General features: G+C 40.2%; 1 protein-coding gene across 1 annotated transcript in view; it reads left to right on the plus strand.

Annotated features, from left to right (window-relative positions):
- Positions 1 to 18,994, plus strand: part of LOC126088416 (solute carrier family 12 member 4) — a 233,094-nt gene that overhangs the window by 94,396 nt on the left and 119,704 nt on the right. The window contains exons 7-9 of the mRNA XM_049906556.1: positions 4,611 to 4,772; positions 8,291 to 8,447; positions 16,882 to 17,020. Of these exons, the coding sequence (XP_049762513.1) occupies positions 4,611 to 4,772; positions 8,291 to 8,447; positions 16,882 to 17,020 (458 nt within the window). The remainder of the gene's footprint in view (positions 1 to 4,610; positions 4,773 to 8,290; positions 8,448 to 16,881; positions 17,021 to 18,994) is intronic.

Here is an 18,994-nt window from a genome sequence, read left to right on the forward strand (position 1 = left end):
TTTGAGTACCCGCAGCCCTTGAAACCCCAAACAATTGGGAAATAGTCAGAATGTCGGAGAGGGAGGGGTTTTCACACTGAAATGACTGCTCATGATCGGGGCCCAACTGAATGATTTCCTCATGAACCATTTGGTTAGCATATGACTCCTTATGTACGTCAATGACAAACTGACAACAACAGCTTAAACGACGAAGCTCGGCTGCCCAAGACTTACAGGAATGTTCTGGTTCCTTGCAACACTAATAGAACTCAGCTCGAGTGGCAGTAACATGTCTGTTTACAGTTGTATTTTGAAAGAAGGTCGCACGTGTTATCAACAGAGAGTGAAGACAGATGCTGCAGGGGGAGGGGTGGGGGCAGTTGCCAAAGGAGTAGATACATGTGAGGTAATAATCAAGCCAAAAAGAAAGCGTGGCATAAGGTAACATACGTCAATCCAAATGCTTGAAAATGCTGCAGCAACAGTTTTTCGTTCCTCAACAGACTCATCGTAATATCGAAAAGGGGATAAATGACCGGGGTAGTGACAGGCAAAACCGGAGGTGTAAGGGGTGATGCAGCAGGTGACATAGGATGAGTAGGAACCAAAGTTGTCAAAACAAAGGCAAACGTTTGCAATACATAGATCTGATTGTGTTGCACTGTGGCGAAGGCCTCCCGCTGTTGACTGAGATGCTGCAACACTGCAGTAAGAACCCTTTGCTGATCAACCAGCCGGTGTAGAAACTCATCAGTAGCACTGTCAGATATCATACTCGTAGATGCAATGGAGGACCAACCAGAGACTGAAAACCGCATGGAGAACAATTCCACACCTGTCTTCACTTGTGTTGTAACTTGGACACACAACACAATCAAGAATGGTAGTACAACTTTATTAGACTCGTGTCATGTACAGCAATCACCATAACATACACTGAGCACAATAAGACAAGGCAGATGTATCAAGAAGTAATAACATGATAATCAAGCACAAGTGTAGTGCAGCAGGGTTTAAATAGGCACACACCTGTGGTGGGCTCTGTTGGAAGTGCACAATATTGCTCTTTCATGGCACACTCTCATTGATGACAACATACTGCTAATGTGCTTGGCCTTCAAATGTGTGTGCATTACTTCAGATGGAGCATAGAGATACCAGCAAACGACAGGAAATGTAAGGTTATGTGATGGAAGGGAGACATGTGATAAAAATGGTTTGATAATGAAAAATTGTGGGTGGAGTGCATTGATATGAGTAAATAAAATTTCACTGCATAGTGGAGAAACCACTTAACAGTCAGTAGGCATATAAATATGAGACTGAACGCAGTAACTCAACTGTTGAGCATGTGTTCATCTTTAGAGCATGCAGACAGGAGCATTGTCTTCACAGTGAAGGAAGGAAGATTAGGGTTTTACATTCTATGTATGATGAGGTCATGAGAGGCAGAGCAGCAAAGTTTCAGAGTTTCAGCTTGTTGTGAGTTAGCAAAGCTCACTTTATTAGCTGTAAAATAACCCATAACACAAAATGACTTTCAAGTGACAGAGCAAACAAAACAACAGAATAATATGTTGCACAAACAGTAGCTTGCGTACACTTCAAGCAGAAGATCCTAGTGCTGAATGTAGCAGATATCGGATGTGCTTCTTTGCTAGTGCCTTGTAGGTTGTCATAAGACCAACTTTTACATGGTACTGATAGGTCAGTGATTGAAATACATACATTCCATACAGGCATACTTGGTAAAAAGGCAGTCAGAGACGAAACCATATCTGTTTGGGGAAACATTTGACTTGGTGTTGGTGTTACTAATGCTTTCATTAGAATAAGGATACTGTTGTGTGTATGCTCAGGGAAACAGCAAAGTGCCAGGACCATCTGTATTTTCAGGGAAAAATACGGTTTATCTGCAAATGAAGTTAAAGACACTCAAATATTTGGGAGATACAGTCCATTTTTTAATATCAGTAACCAAATGCTTACCAAAAAGCTTGAATTATTGCTATTGATAAATAGAAGCAGTAACAACAAGAAGTCTAATCTCAGGATTTATTGAAGGTACTTCAGTAAAATCACACATCCCCTAGGTTGAACAGCAAGCACTCCTCTGACATTCTTACCTAAAAATGGGTAAATCCTCTAGTTGTTGAGCTGAGGTATGGTCGGGTGATCACTGCTCTGGTACTGTAAGCTCTGGGCATGCTACAGGAACCATTAATGGGCATAATGGTGGAGCAAAGATGTTTGGACATTGCTGTATAACATTATGACCGTTATTGACAAAGATGTTACCACTGTCCACCCAGCAGCAATTTTCCATTGTATGTCAGTCATACAGGTTATTGTCATTAATGTTCTTACTCATGGAAGCGGCATTCACAGATCACTCATGAGTGAAAAAGTCATTTGGAATCATCTGAAAAGCAGACATAGTGCCACTTGATATACACTCCTGGAAATTGAAATAAGAACACCGTGAATTCATTGTCCCAGGAAGGGGAAACTTTATTGACACATTCCTGGGGTCAGATACATCACATGATCACACTGACAGAACCACAGGCACATAGACACAGGCAACAGAGCATGCACAATGTCGGCACTAGTACAGTGTATATCCACCTTTCGCAGCAATGCAGGCTGCTATTCTCCCATGGAGACGATCGTAGAGATGCTGGATGTAGTCCTGTGGAACGGCTTGCCATGCCATTTCCACCTGGCGCCTCAGTTGGACCAGCGTTCGTGCTGGACGTGCAGACCGCGTGAGACGACGCTCCATCCAGTCCCAAACATGCTCAATGGGGGACAGATCCGGAGATCTTGCTGGCCAGGGTAGTTGACTTACACCTTCTAGAGCACGTTGGGTGGCACGGGATACATGTGGACGTGCAATGTCCTGTTGGAACAGCAAGTTCCCTTGCCGGTCTAGGAATGGTAGAACGATGGGTTCGATGACGGTTTGGATGTACCGTGCACTATTCAGTGTCCCCTCAATGATCACCAGTGGTGTACGGCCAGTGTAGGAGATCGCTCCCCACACCATGATGCCGGGTGTTGGCCCTGTGTGCCTCGGTCGTATGCAGTCCTGATTGTGGTGCTCACCTGCACGGCACCAAACACGCATACGACCATCATTGGCACCAAGGCAGAAGCGACTCTCATCGCTGAAGACGACACGTCTCCATTCGTCCCTCCATTCACACCTGTCGCGACACCACTGGAGGCGGGCTGCACGATGTTGGGGCGTGAGCGGAAGACGGCCTAACGGTGTGCGGGACCGTAGCCCAGCTTCATGGAGACGGTTGCGAATGGTCCTCGCCGATACCCCAGGAGCAACAGTGTCCCTAATTTGCTGGGAAGTGGCGGTGCGGTCCCCTACGGCACTGCGTAGGATCCTACGGTCTTGGCGTGCATCCGTGCGTCGCTGCAGTCCAGTCCCAGGTCGACGGGCACGTGCACCTTCCGCCGACCACTGGCGACAACATTGATGTACTGTGGAGACCTCACGCCCCACGTGTTGAGCAATTCGGCGGTACGTCCACCCGGCCTCCCGCATGCCCACTATATGCCCTCGCTCAAAGTCCGTCAACTGCACAAACGGTTCACGTCCACGCTGTCGCAGCATGCTACCAGTGTTAAAGACTGCGATGGAGCTCCGTATGCCACGGCAAACTGGCTGACACTGACGACGGCGGTGCACAAATGCTGCGCAGCTAGCGCCATTTGACGGCCAACACCGCGGTTCCTGGTGTGTCCGCTGTGCCGTGCGTGTGATCATTGCTTGTACAGCCCTCTCGCAGTGTCCGGAGCAAGTATGGTGGGTCTGACACACCGGTGTCAATGTGTTCTTTTTTCCATTTCCAGGAGTGTAGATCAAATTGCAATTCTTTTCCATGGATTGGATCAACTATTATACTGGGTACTTGAGAGTCCGAGGTTAAATTTAAATTTTTAGCAGTGTTACTTGGAGACTGCTATAAATTACATTTAAAAAGTGACTTCTCTTGTATTACATCCTATGCCAAAACCTCTGCAGTTTATATTGATTAGTTGAAACTGTGAGACAACATTAACTGTATAGGGGTGTGCCCTGATTGTGTCCTGAAATCCACTTTTCAAATGAGTTCACAGTCTGTGAGGCACATATAATCTTGAGGATACCAGAACAGATAAGATATATTCAGACTATGAAATTCCTCATCTGCTCCAATTTCCCAAGTGCACTGCACACAAACCAGTGCATATACCAGGCAGAGGAGCCACACACCCATGGCTGGCTGGTGCATCACACCAAAAATTGTTTGTGCAGCATCCAGTTTTTATCTGGCTCTGATCACATCTCTATCTTGCAAGATGTGTGTCAAATTAATCTATACATAGGTCTTTTTTCTGATATGTAAATGTTATCCCTTTCTGAACATACTTTCAGCATGCAGTAGTAAAGATATGTCCATATCTGAAGATAAATCCACTCTGTGGTTTTCACTGGTACCCATTTTGGGGGCCTAATTTTTTTGACAGACGCACACATACCTTTTTTTTGGGAAGAGGATTACTGGTCAGTTTTGATACTTGTTTCTTAATGTGTAATATAAAAAAATGTGTTTTCTTTCATGTTCCAGACAACATTCACAACAGTTTCTTAGAGGAAGGGCAGTTCATTGCAAAATCTAAAGATCCTGATGAGATCGAGAGACTCGACAGACCATCATACAATCAGGTTTATGCTGATTTAACAACTTCATTTACTATTTTAATTGGTATCTTCTTCCCATCGGTGACAGGTAAGTCACCTTCCTATAACTTTTTTACTATGGTTCAATAAGCAAATTAATGTGAGAAGTAATTTTCTCTATCATATTTTTATCATCTGGGGTATTTTTATATGATATGGGACCTGTCATATGTGTCATAAATGGAAATGAATATTACTACAAACTGGAGTCCAAGGTTTTTGTTAATCATTCCCTTTGTATTTTTGTGGAGATATTTCCACAGAAACTTTCATCCCCTAACACAGATTTCTTTATATCTAACGAAGAATGAAATATCAATTTGCATAGACTTGGCTTTAAATTATTTTTAATACAAAAAAATATTTTCTTTAAAATTTTCGTCCTCTTTTTTACCCTATTAGGGACTGAATTTTCAAAAACAGTAAAACATATAGTTTTTTTTTTCTAGCAGAGAAAACAAATACAAAATTTGGTACAGTTAGCTTCGAATATGCTTTCATAATGAAATAATTTATAAAACTTTTCATCCCCTGGTTGAATATCCAAAAACACAGAAACTTTTTTGTAAACTGAGAAGTCCAATACCAGTTTTCATAGGTTTAGCTTTAAAATTCTTAGTAGTTCTTTAATAACCCCACTATTTTTGCTGTTGGTGGCTGAATTTCCAAATATGCTGAAAAACATATTTTTCGTTTCTAACCAAGTAGTTTTCATAGTTCTAGCTTCAAAATTACTTTAATACTGACAGATTTTCAAAAAACCTTTCCTCTCCTATTCCATCCCCTTTGGACTGGAGTTTTGAACAATACCTTCATAAACGATGCCTACAGTATAATATACTCTCCCTTTCCAAACTTCAAGTTTCTATCCTTAACGACTTGGACTGGGCCATGATAAGTCAGTGACTCAGTCTGGTCCAATTTACCCCCTTACGGGTTGTAATTTCTAAACACAGCGAAACACATATTTTTGTTAATTCCTAACCGAGAATCCAAACAGCAATTTTTAAAGATTTAGCTTAAGAATGCTTTCTCAATGAAACACTTTCATAAAACTCTTAACCCACTTAGGGTTGGATTTCCAAAAAACAGTGAAATGTGTTCTTTTTTAAAAAATTTCTAACAGAGAAGACAAATATGAATTTTCATAGGTTTAGCTTCAAAAAATGCTTGCGTAATGAAATATTTCCATAAAAACCTTCATCCTCTATTTTGTCCCCATAGGGGTTTAATTTCCAAAAACAGTGAAACACCTCTCCAAATTTCAAGTTTCTGTTCTCAGCAACTTGGGCTGGGTGATAATGAGACAGTCAGTCAGGACATTGCCTTTCATTAATAAATAAAAGGAATTAGGTTTGCCAGCTGGAATACATGTAAATTTTACATTATGGTTGTATATTTTCACAAGAAGGTGTTTGGCCATGGCTACCAACTTCGGTTACCTTTTACAAATGCTGTTAGCAAACAGTGAACATCTACCAATCCCTACAGTTAAAATAATAAATAATAATATGCCCATTATATTAATGAAAATCTCTCATGTTCCTTACTGGGGCTTTTAGTACTATTTACTTAGAGCAAAATGGAATGCTGGCAAGTAGATTGTAACATGTAATTTGCATGTTGTTACCAGGCGACAATTGTCTGACAGGAGTGTGGGACAACTCACTCTGTCTACGGCAGTTAGCAAGTAGCATCCTGGATAGCAGCTCAAGCATGTTTTTCCAGAGTTGCTGCAGGAACCATGTTGAAACAAGATGGCAGCTTCCGGATGTGAATAACTGTTTCCCATTGTTCTCAGATACAAAGTATTGAGCAACCTCCAAGCAGTGTCTATGTGTGTTTCATCAAGGCTAGTTTTTCAGAAGGCATTCTTTTGTTGGCAGATTGCATTTTCTCTGATACGTGAAAAATCTCTCACATCCTGTGAACATGTCCTTATGTCATCTCTCCCTTATAAAAGTACTTTCTGTATGCAAGTGCTTGTTTTGACTCGATCCCAACAACATGTATTGGATCTGTACCCCGCCTTCTGGAAATACAATAGAGTTGGGGGGGGGGGGGGGGGGAGGTTGCTGGCATTTTTCGTCAACTTGAGGCACCAAGATCCAGCAAGTGGTGGTTATCTTGGCTTGCACTTGGTTCACAGCAGCACTGCCTGTCTTATAAATTGTCTGAGTTCAGCTAAGTACCTCATCCGGACTATGAATTACACCATACATTAAAGACATTAACACAAGGCAGTGTTATAATAAATTCATGGAGACCCGGACCCTTAATACAACAAACTTAAATGACTGATCAGATATACCTATTAAATTTTGTTGTACACATCTTTTGTCAACACCAATGTGTGTGTATGAAAAATAAAAATAGGTTAAAAAGGACAGCATGAGACAACACCCTCAGACTTCTGGTTTCCCGTAACAAGTAAATCGTAACAATTTGGCTTCTCCCATATAAGATTAGTTTAATATCAGCTAGTTATTCTTTAACTTCCTACGTTTCCTCCATTTCAGTTAAAAAGAGTCATTGTGCTGCTAAAGTTAGTTGTGTGTTGAACTCTGTGAAACTAAAGAATTATTGTTAATGTAAGTCAACAATTTGTCTTAATCTCTGAAAAGTGTTTTGATAAATCTTAACTTTTTTGTTTCAACTTTAGCCTTCTTATTGTGAATTGGAGTCTCTTATTGTGAATTGGCAATCTGTTGAGAAGTGTGACTCGACTAGTCCATGCTTGTAAAATAAAAATTCCTTTTAAATGAAAGTTTACTTACCAAAAATATGTAAATTACAAGGGATTGTAAATACCTAAATTGTTTAGTTCTTGGATGCAAACTTTTGAGATAACTCCAAGAGCAAAATAGCTAAAGTAAGTCTCTGGGAAAGTACATAGTTAATTGCAATTCCTCCTCTTGTTTTCTTTTACCACACAACAATAGGTTCATTTCTTTCAAATGTTAATGTAATTTCTTGTATTTGCATTAAGTGTGGGTTAGTTGTCATTGACATATAACAAGTGACTGTGAATAATATTTGCTACCAACCTTTGCAGTCAGGCTTCATGTTTTTCGTAGGTAAATAAACTATTTGTATCTATGACAACTTGGACATCAACCAAAGAATATTTTCATTCTGTTGCATTTTGCTTGGTAACTGATGCCAAGATCACCTGTGGTACTTAGAGAATTAAAAATTGTGAATAAAATTAGATAACACATAGTGCACAAGATGAATGAGAATCTATTACTTTCTAGATGAGATGAAATATTATTCTCAGTTTGAATTCACATATTTCTTAGTATAATGCATTGGTGAAATAATTTTTTTTTTCAAATTTTGGTAGCCTCTTGACTCCCACATCACCAAGAGAAGAAGTAAGTACTGAATATATATACAGTAAATGACATTATATCTACAGCTTCTAGTCAATTAGGTTTTGCCTTAACAGCTGACTGTGATATGCTACCAAGCATTGTTGTCAAGATTCATGTTTGCGTAGGTAAATAAGTTATTTGTATCTTTGATATTATTTTTGGTGAAAGATGATGACTGTCTTATCTACAGGCATAATGGCTGGATCAAACCGTTCTGGTGACCTAGCAGATGCACAGAAATCAATTCCAGTGGGCACCATATGCGCCATACTCACCACGTCTACAGTGTACCTCTCAGCAGTACTGCTGTTTGCTGGAACTGTTGACAACCTGCTCCTTAGAGACAAGTAATATTCAAATTATAATTTTCCTTTACTGGCACACACACACACACACACACACACACACACACACACACTAGCAAGATCCTTTTTTCACCTATAATGCCAGTAGTATGCTATGTCTCAATTAAAATATACTTCACTTTAAAATTCAGTATTTGGTTAGCTAATGTATTTAATTTTCTTATGTTTAAATTCTACTAGACATCTCTTCTTAGAGTCAACAAATGCCTTTCCTGTAATATTTTTTAAGATATTTTCAGCTTCGTTTTGCTTTAATGCTTACCAGGTGTACCGGTATGAAATGAGCGATTTTTTTATAATTTTTTTATTTATTTTTTTGTGAAAATGAAACACTAATTTTGAATTGAAAAGTAAAAAAATTTTATTCCTAGTACTGACCATTGCTTTCTATACATTTTGACCACCTTTCTGGCAATTTGTGGACACCATGCCAATAGAAATGTTCGTCTTTTCAAGCAAACCAATCAGACACCCAATTTTCGACTTCTTCGTAGGAATCAAAGTGTTCCTCAGCGAATGCATGTCCCACTGATGAAAACAAATGGTAGTCGAAAGGGGCCAAGTCTGGTGAATATGGTGGGTGGGGTAGCAGCACCCAGCCAAGTGTTTTGATTGTATCCTGAACCAGTTTTGCTTTGTGTGCAGGTGCATTGTCATGTAAAAAAATTACTTTGCCATGTCTTCTGGCCCATTCTGGTCTTTTTTCGATCAATACATAGTTCAAATTGATCATTTGTTGTCTGTAGCGATTAGTATTCACAGCTTCACTGGGTTTTAGAAGCTCATGATTCACCACACCTTTCTGATTCCACCAAACACAGAGCATTGTCTTCTTACGGAATTGATCTGGTTTTGCAGTCGACGTTGATGGTTGTCCTGGTTTAATCCATGATTTTTCCCATTTAGGATTCTTAAAATAAATCCATTTTTCATTGCCAGTAACAATTCAATGCAAAATTGACTTTCTTTCATGTCTTTGAAGCAAAATTTTACAAATATTTTTTCGGTTTTCCATCTGTCTTTCATTCAATTTTTGTGGCACCCATTTTCCACACTTTTGGATCTTTCCCATAGCTTTCAAACAGTCGGAAATTGTTTGTTGTGCAACATTTAGCATTGTTGCCATTTGCTTCTTACTTCAAGCATCATCTTCACCGAATATTGCTTGCAATTCTTCGAATTTTTTGGGTGATCTTCCACGGTCTTCATTTCTTACATCAAAATCATTATTTCTGAACTGTTGAAACCATCTTTTGCATGTTGCTTCCAATAGAGCATGATCACCATATGCCTCAACAAGCATTTGATGTGACTCTGCAGCGCTTTTCTTCAAATGAAAACAAAAAATTAATGCTTTCCGCAAACATCACTTTCTGGTACAAAATTAGACATTGTTAACACGATGAAAACATATGATGTTGTTTGTTCCATGACTTGATGTATACTAAATATCTTTGACAGATGTCATACCAACCAAACAAAAAAAATAATTAAGGCTCGTTCACAACAAATGTTCCCTATCGACACATTCGTATCTTAACGCTCATTTCATACCGGTACACCTGGCACATGAACTCTTACCAAAGAAACACCACCTAGTGTCTCCAGCAAACATGTTTGTTTTAATTACAAACAAAATAGTATTAAAATGACTGAATGGCCCAGTGTTCGCTGGGGCAATATTCACACTAAAGATGTGTATTGGTGGGTTCAACAGAACAGGAAGAATAATGATCATTTCTGGCAGCAACTAAGTAATGCTTCAGTGTGTATTACTATTAAAACAGCACAGCCTAGTATATGCCGAGCTCTGCCCCTACTGGAAATCCTGATTATTCTCTAGGCTTTGTTGTCACTGTTAGCAAATAACCTTGGACAAGATACATAACTGAGTAATTTGAGGCAGTGTGGGAATGCTGGTATTGACAGTGACTAGCAGGTTGCAGGTGGTAAAGGAGCAAAAACTGTGGAGGGTTGCTGGAAGAAATGGGTAATGCCTTTTATGTAGGAGGGTAGGCTACACGTAACCGGCTGAAGCTGTTTTTTGTCCATGAGAGTAGATATTCTTTCTGGTGGAGGGGGCACAGTAACCAATTGCAGTGGGTCATCCTTGGTGGTTGGGTTTATAACTGTTAGGAAGCTATTAGAATTTAGAAGTGTAGGGAATGGTGTGGATGAGAAGACAGATTCATGGAAGAGGTTCTGGGATGGGCCTAAGTATTTGAGGAGGAACTAAAACACCTGCTGGATTTCTAGAATGGGTAACTGTGGCAGGGTTTGTAGGTAGATATATCTTACAGCTGATGCAGTTGCTCTGCCAAGTAATCCTCGTGGTTCGTAGCCACAGTGGTGAAGCCTTAGTCGACAGGTAGGCTTATACGTTCAGGATCAGTTTTTAGGTGGTGTATTGCAGTTCCTTCTGCAGATGTAAGGTTGGTTTCCACATTACAGGATTTGAGGAATGATGGTCAGGCAAGGTTCAAGGTTAGGAAATTCTGGAAAGTTAACATCAATTTATTTGCGGGAAGTGGGGGTGAATGACAGTTTGATGGAGGAGTAAGCTGAGTCAAGCAAGGTTCAGTATTGGTTTTGGATTGAGCCTCATTGGCAGGCTTGGAGGGGGGCAAATGTTTTGGTATGTGGTTCAAGACTAAGAGAGAAAGGCTGTAACAAGTCCATTGTGACTGAGTTTCAGAGTGGAGCAAAAGGTAAGATCTTCAGACAAGATTGATACTTGGAGGACAGGTTCATGACTGTGTTTTGAGTAAGTTATGGATTGTGTATGGTGAGTGAGTGTGAGGTTGTGTTAAATGCAGCAGGTCTGCAAGGCATGGTTTGGTGGCTATGAGGGAGCTATGGGTCAACCACCCAGGATGATCCATTGTGGCTGGTAAAAGACACCATCCATTTCCTCCACTGACTCTCCACAGTTCTTGCTCCTTTACCACTTGGCACCCAGCTAGTCACTATTGATGCAACCTCCACTATACTACCATTCACAATGCACATGACCTTGCTGCTATTGAACACTACCTTTCCCAGTGCTTGACTGATTTCAGAATTACAGCCTCTTTCCTGGTCACCATGACCAACTGTATCCTCACCCACACATATTTCTCCTTTGAAGTCCTCACCTATGAACAGAACTGTGTCACAGAAAGGGGCATCCACATGGCACCAACCTATTCCTAGAGAAATTCTTCCTAACCACCCAGAATCTCAAAGCCGTCACTGGATTTCAGATTCATTGATGATATCTTGATTCCTCCAGAACGTCAATGACTTCTCCCCCATTTGCTTCACTCCATCATCCTTAGGCCAAGAAGCCACCTTCCTAAATGTCAGCCTCCACCTCAAGGATACCTATCAATCACCAGAAATACCTCCGTGTTGACAGCTGTGACGCTTTTCACACCAAGAATCGCCTTCCATACAGCCTAGCCACCTGCAGCCATCTCACTCGTAGTGATGAGGAGTTCCTCTCCAAATATGCCAAAAGCCTCACTGAGCCATTAACAGGCTGAAAGCACCACCCTGACCTTGTCCAGAAGCAGTACTCCCATCCCTTGTCTGACCAGTCACCTACCATCCTGCACAAGCTCACTGTTCCTCCACAAACAAGCACTCCTCTTGTGACTTAGTACCACCCAGGACTGCAGCAACTGAATCACACTCTCTGCTAGGGTTTCAACTACCTCTCATTCTGCCCTGAAATGAAATATGTCCACCGTATTATCCTCTCCATCCCTCCCACAGTCATATTCTGCCATGCACCCAACTTAGAAAGTGTCTTTGTCTGCCACTACTCCACTTCTGCTCCCAATCCTTTGCCTCATGGCCCATTGCCCTGCAATAGACTTAGATGCAAGACGTGTCCCTTATATCCTCCTACTACCAGCTACTCCAGTCCTGTCAAAGGCATCTTCTACTCCATCAAAGACAGAGCCACCTGTGAAAGCTGCCATGTGATCTGCCAACTAAGCTGCAACCACTGTGCTGCATTCCATACAGGTATGACAACTAACAAGCTATCTGTCTGCATAATTGGCCTCCATCAGACTGTGGGCAAAATACAGCTGGACCACCAAGTTGCTGAACATTCTACTTAATAGATGTGCTTCACTTTAATAATAGCTTCACAGCCTGTCACCAGGATTCTTCCAACCAACACCACTTTTCCTGAATGACACAGTTGGGAACTCCATTTAGCATGTAGGGCAAGGAGAGGGACTGGTGGTGGGTAGCTGGTGGGCTCTGATGGAGGCCAGTTTGCCACCTAAGAATGGCCTCATCCACACGCCTGTCCACATTAAACCTGCTAACCACCAACAGTACCTCCATTTCGACAGCTGCCATACATTTCACACCAAAAAATCACTCCCGCACAGCCTAGCCACCTGCAGACAATGTATCTGCAGTGACAAGAACTGCCTTGCCCAGAATGCTGAAGACGGCCTCACAAAGGCCTTCACAGACAAGTTACACATCACTCTCCCTCCAGCATAGTCCACAAAGAGATTCCCCATGTCATATCCTCAAACATCCTCAATCGACCCACCACCCCCAATAATCAGCTATGAAGGAGTGCCCCCTTGTCACCCAATACTAACTGGATAGGAATGGCTGAACCATATCTTTGCCAGGGGTTTGATTGTCTCTCATACTTACCTGAAATGAGGCACACACTATCAGAGATTCTTCCCACTCCTCCTAAAGTGGTGTTCCATTGGTGATCCAACCTACACAACATCCTAGTCCATGTCTATGCAGCTCCCACTCCCAACCCCTCCCCACAGGGATCATATGTCTGTGGCAGATCAAGGTGCAAGACCTACCCAATCCACCTACCCAGTACCTCCTGCTCTGGTTCTCCCACAGGCTTATTCTACTCCATCATAGGCTGGGCCACCTGTGAAAGTAGCCATATCATATACCAACTCCACTGCAAACATTGCACAGCCTCTTATGTTGGTATAACTATCAGTCAGCTGTCCACCAGCATGAATGGCCACTGCTAGGCTGTTGTCAAGAACAGCGTTGACCACCTGGTGGCACAACATGTAGCTGAACACAACATGCTCAGTTTCAGTGGGCGCTTCACAGCCCGAGCCATCTGGATCCTTCCCTCCAACACCAGCTCCTCTGAACTACACAGATGGGAGTTATCCTTACAACACATCCTCCACTTCCATAATCATCCTGACCTCAATCTCAGGAAACCCACTGGCCCTGAACCCTCTGCCCAACATTTTTGCTTCCTTCATTCTGTCACCCCCTCCCAATTCACTTCACCACGTTGCCTACATTGTGTGTTTCTTCACATCGGCTGCCATACCTACACCTCCCCCCCCCCCCTCCTCCCCACCCCCCATGCCCGCTCCACCCCAGTGTTCCTAAATGGCCAACTGGCCTCCCTTGAAGCCATTAGCCACCCACCCTTAGTCTCTCTCCCTGCCTCCCTCTCCCTATCCCACCTAAAACTACACCCACCGCAACCAGCTTACCTGCTGCAAAATAACGTTGGCATTGTCAGTCTACCAGGTGCCAGGTAAGGACAAAGACATATGTGTGCATGTCTGTGAGGGTGTGTGCATGTGTTTGTGTACTCTAGCTCCTCAAAGGATAACTCTGAAAGCTACCAAATTTTCCTTCCTTTTTGTGTGCCTATCAACAACTCATGTCTGCTTTTGAATGAGTGGTCTCCAACAATCCTAAACTATTTACATTCTACAAATATTTTCCTACAGCACTGATACTTAAAAAAAAGTCCCTTCTTTACAATGATTGTATCTACTATTTCACACTATTGCCTTGTGCCTTGTATAGTTAAATGTAGGATATCTTGTAAATTATTTATCTTATTTCCTAAAGGATTGTATGAAGTAAGTGCATTACAACAAACAATCAAGTCAGCCAGAACAAGAACAGAAAATTTCATGTACAGTAAACTCTTGATTATCCTTAGGTGGATTATCTTCTTTGCGGATTATCTGCAGTCTGTTTTTCTTTAACCTGGGAGTCATTGCAGATGAGCAATAATCTCATGTTAACAACAAGAGTGTAGTTAACAAAGTGCTGCTCGAATACTGCAAGTGCTGGACTGTAATTGTTTGCAAAAGAAAAGCATAAATGTGTTGTATTAATGATACAGTAGAAAGATAAAGCCATGTTGGAATGGTTTCAACAGAAAAGATTTGAGGACACACAAGTACCTGTTCCAGTGTGTGTGAAACAGGCCCAAAGTTTCTTCAAAACGTTAGGAATTGAAGGAGGTTTTAATGCATTTTCTAGCTGGTTAACAAGTTTTATACAGCATCATGGTATCTGAGAGATTGCAATACAAGGAAAAAGGTTAAATGGGAGTAACAAGGGAGTTAAGCCTGATGTAATATGTAAAGATAAAAAGCATGCTGTTTCAAAAGAAAAGAAATGCATAATTTACCTTTTAATATTTTTTTGTGGTATTCAAAAAATTTAAAAAACTCTCTCACACCGGCTTGATTTAGCTTCACTGATCAGGACAATAAAAACATGCGTATGTTGGAATTTTCATTCACAAAGCAGGCTTATCACATTCACACAGTTCAATGCTATCCTGTCTTGATTAAATTGAGCTTAACTTAAATTCCATAAGGCAGTGAAGCAATTTCGAAGTTTCGGTGCGCCGAAAATTGTCAGTCGATCTCCTGAAAACATTTGTAATAATTATTAACTTTCGGTTATCACATGGGGAAGACCGGAGATCTGCTGGTAAGACCGTGTTAGCCTATTTATTTGAAGTAACTGGATATCTTGAGCATACAATGCGGCAGGTTCGTCCAGTGTAAATCAGACGTTCCCCACTGATCCCGTGCAACACAGCATAGTAAGCAGACACTGTCAATAATAATCAGTTAAATAATACGCGAATACACTTACTTTAGTTTAGTTCATGTATTAAATTCCTTCTCATACAGAATCTCATCAAGATGGTGACTAGCTCAACAATACATACATATACATCCTCCTTCTTTCACGGCTAATCGGCAAGATCCGAATCCTTCTTTTCATAAGAGAAAACATAGATAGCAGAGAAGCTATTCCATGGAGTAAATGGACGCTCCAAGGAATAATAGGGCTTGAAACTACTTTGCATTGATAATCATCGTATATTAAAGTTTAGGAATCGGTAAGATAAGAAGAGATATTTTGAGATATGTACTGAGTTATATAATTCATAAAATTTCTGAAAATATTGTGGAGAGACTGCTGCAAGAGACATTACAACCTGTCCATTATTTTCACAGAAGCGATCATGGATGGACTGCACAATGTCAGATATGATTCCACAATTACTTTGTTCCACGAGTGCGAGAACCTTTAGTGTTCAAGGGTCTACCTGCAAAGGCTGTGTTGTTACTTGACAACTCACGATTGCAGCCAAATGAAAATGTTCTGAAATTGGATAATGGGATGACATTTGTAAAATATTTAACCCCCTAGTGTAACAGCCTAAATACAGAAAATAGATAAGGGCATCTTTGTTGCCAGGAAGAAAATATATAGAGGAAGTCCGCTACTAAAGCTTACTGAAGAGGGCAACCATCTTCAAACATTTTGGAATCACTTACCTATGCTGGGCACAATTTGTAAAGTGTTGAATGCATGGTGTAAGATAAAAATGATCAATCATATCCAAGTCATGGAACAACATTAATCCAAAAATTGACAAAATCAGTAATCTGGATGATGAAGAAGACTGCTCTTGAGCAATGTTAACAGCTGTTTTGAACAGTACTCCAGGTTATGAAACCGGATGAGTAGGTAAATGATAGTGACTAAAAAGAAAACATTCTTCTAATTCCAGAATTCAATCTTGTATCAGCACTTCAATGGGCTGAATGGTTATTGGACTACCTGGAACAACCCAAAATTGTTCCTGTTTCTGACAAATTGGTGGCACATAAAATTCATAGTGTGATATCTGAGAGACAAGCTACCTCACTGAGACGGAAATCAGTTCAAGACTATTTTGTTTCAAAGTAGAGTAATGTGATGCGAAGTTTGATTGTAGTGTATTCTTTGTAAGTACCATATTTTCACATATGCTATGATGTTTCAAGTAAAATTTACGAGTATTATAAATATTAGCTTAGTTATTTTAATATGACATTATAATCAGTTTTATTTTTTGAACAACCCTAATTATTACTTTGCAATATAATTGCAGTTTATCCATGGAATTTGATTATACACGGTTTCCAAGTCCCCGATTACAGTGGATAATCAGAAATTTACTCTACATTAATTTCAGGCAATTTTGCATTTGATGATATATAATTTTTTTAGATCAGCTTAAATAAATAAATAGATTTTTTTTATCTTTCATTTTTCGTATAAAATGAAAATGTAACTCAAAATCTATCCTTTTTTCTAGGTTTGGGCAAAGTATTGGAGGAAAACTTGTAGTGGCAAATATTGCCTGGCCTAATCAGTGGGTTATCTTAATTGGATCATTTCTGTCAACTCTGGGAGCTGGTTTGCAGAGCCTTACAGGTGCACCCAGATTGCTTCAGGTTTGTTGATTGTGTTTATTTTGCTGAAATAAACAGCATGAAATTCTGTGTCATTACAGCATCAATGCAACACACATGTAAACATCAATGTGGGACAGGCAATTAAAGGAATAAACGTTGCGAGTTTTTGGCTGAGTGACATAAGCTATTCCAAAATGTTGCAAGCTAAAAATTCTGATAGAAATAATTATCAATGTGCTCTAGACTTCTAACAAGCTGTTTTCCATGCTATACTTACTGTATAGATTATTTCTAAATAGATAACAGTATTTGTTCCTTAGACTCATTGTGAGGAAGTCCTCAAGAATGTGGAACAAGTCAGAAGAACAAAAATACTTATATACATCAGTTTTTTTCTGTATTATGTGCATACCCTTTCAATTGCCTGTAACTGGTATTTTACTAGTGTCATTTGTGCTGATATACTGACTATGCACTTACATGTCGTACTGTAATATTTAGGTTACTTGTTCACTTTGTTCATTTTATGTCCTTTTTTTTTGTTTTATAAATCTAGTGACATGTTTTTGTTTATATTTTCTCATTTTTAGATCTGATTACATTTGCAAAGCTAAACAAGTTATCAATTTTAATAAAGTAACTTGTGACCAAGACATTGACTTCCATAATCATATACATAATACACATTTACAAAAGAACTGAAATGCTAATGTCAAATGTTCCTCAACAACACGTGATTTATTAACCCCCAAATAAATCATACAAGATACTGTGTATACCCAAGTATAAGACTACCTTGAATATAAGACAACCCTGAATACAACATGACCCCCAACCCCCTTTTTCATAGAGGTTCTGTAAGAAAATTTTATTTTTAATGTATTCGGATTAAGCAAACTTACAAAACCTATTCTGAACTTGCGAAATTCATTGATTATCTGCATTTTGATAATACAAGGAGAAACAAAATAAACAAAAAAATTTTTTGCATTAATTTTTGTCTTCACTTCCTTCTTTGCTTACTGCCTGTCAGTTATCTGTGTTATTACTATTTTTGAACATCATCATGATTGTCATCGAAGCTGCTGTCATGTGGGATGACAGTTTTACCTAACCATTGAGGACCAGAAAAGAGGCTATATGCGAGGGTGGTTTGAAAAGTTCTCAGAATCACCACAGGAGGTCAGAGCTAGCGCAACGAGTTGTCCATATGATGTTCATTGGACTCTTGCCTGTAAACACATGCCACGTCAATGCTGTTAAAATAGAGCTGTGACAGTGATGTGGCTTTGTTGTTGTTCCTGCGTAGTGATTTGCGAAGATGGGAAAAATCAAGGTTCCCACAGTGATTAAGGCTTCGTAAATAAAGGTCTGAAAGCAAAGGACATTCACGCCAATTTCTAGAATACACTGGGGGACTCTGCTCCTTCATATTCAACTGTTGCCAAGTGGACAAATGAATGTAAATTTGGTCAGGAGAGCTTAGATGATGATTGGTGCAGTGGTCAACCAAGATGTGTCACTGCTCCAGAAATCATTGCAAATGTGCACAAAATGGTCATGGAGGATCGCCGATTGAAAGTGCGTGAAATTGCTCATGCTTGCCAGACGTCATCTGAAATGGTATATCACATTTTAACTGAAGAATTAGAAATGAAAAAATTAACTGTAAGATGGGTGCTGTGATTCTTGACATTGGATGAAAAATTCATGAGAATTGACATATTGGAACAATATTTGGCCCATTTTAGGAGAAACAAACAAGATTTTTTGCATCACTTTGTGACCATAGGTGAAACTGGGGTGCACTACTATATCTCAGAGACAAAACAACGGTCAAAGCAGTGGAAACGTGCTGATTCTCTGCCACCAAAGAAAGAAGTCCTTCGGTATGAAAGGTCATGGCATCATTGTTCTGGGATGTGAAGGGAATTTTGTTTGTAGATTATCTCCCCACTGGCAAAACAACTACTGGAGAATACTATGCTAACCTCTTGGACAAATTGCAACAAA

This window comes from Schistocerca cancellata, chromosome 6 (genome assembly GCF_023864275.1).
Source record: "Schistocerca cancellata isolate TAMUIC-IGC-003103 chromosome 6, iqSchCanc2.1, whole genome shotgun sequence".
Taxonomy (NCBI): domain Eukaryota; kingdom Metazoa; phylum Arthropoda; class Insecta; order Orthoptera; family Acrididae; genus Schistocerca; species Schistocerca cancellata.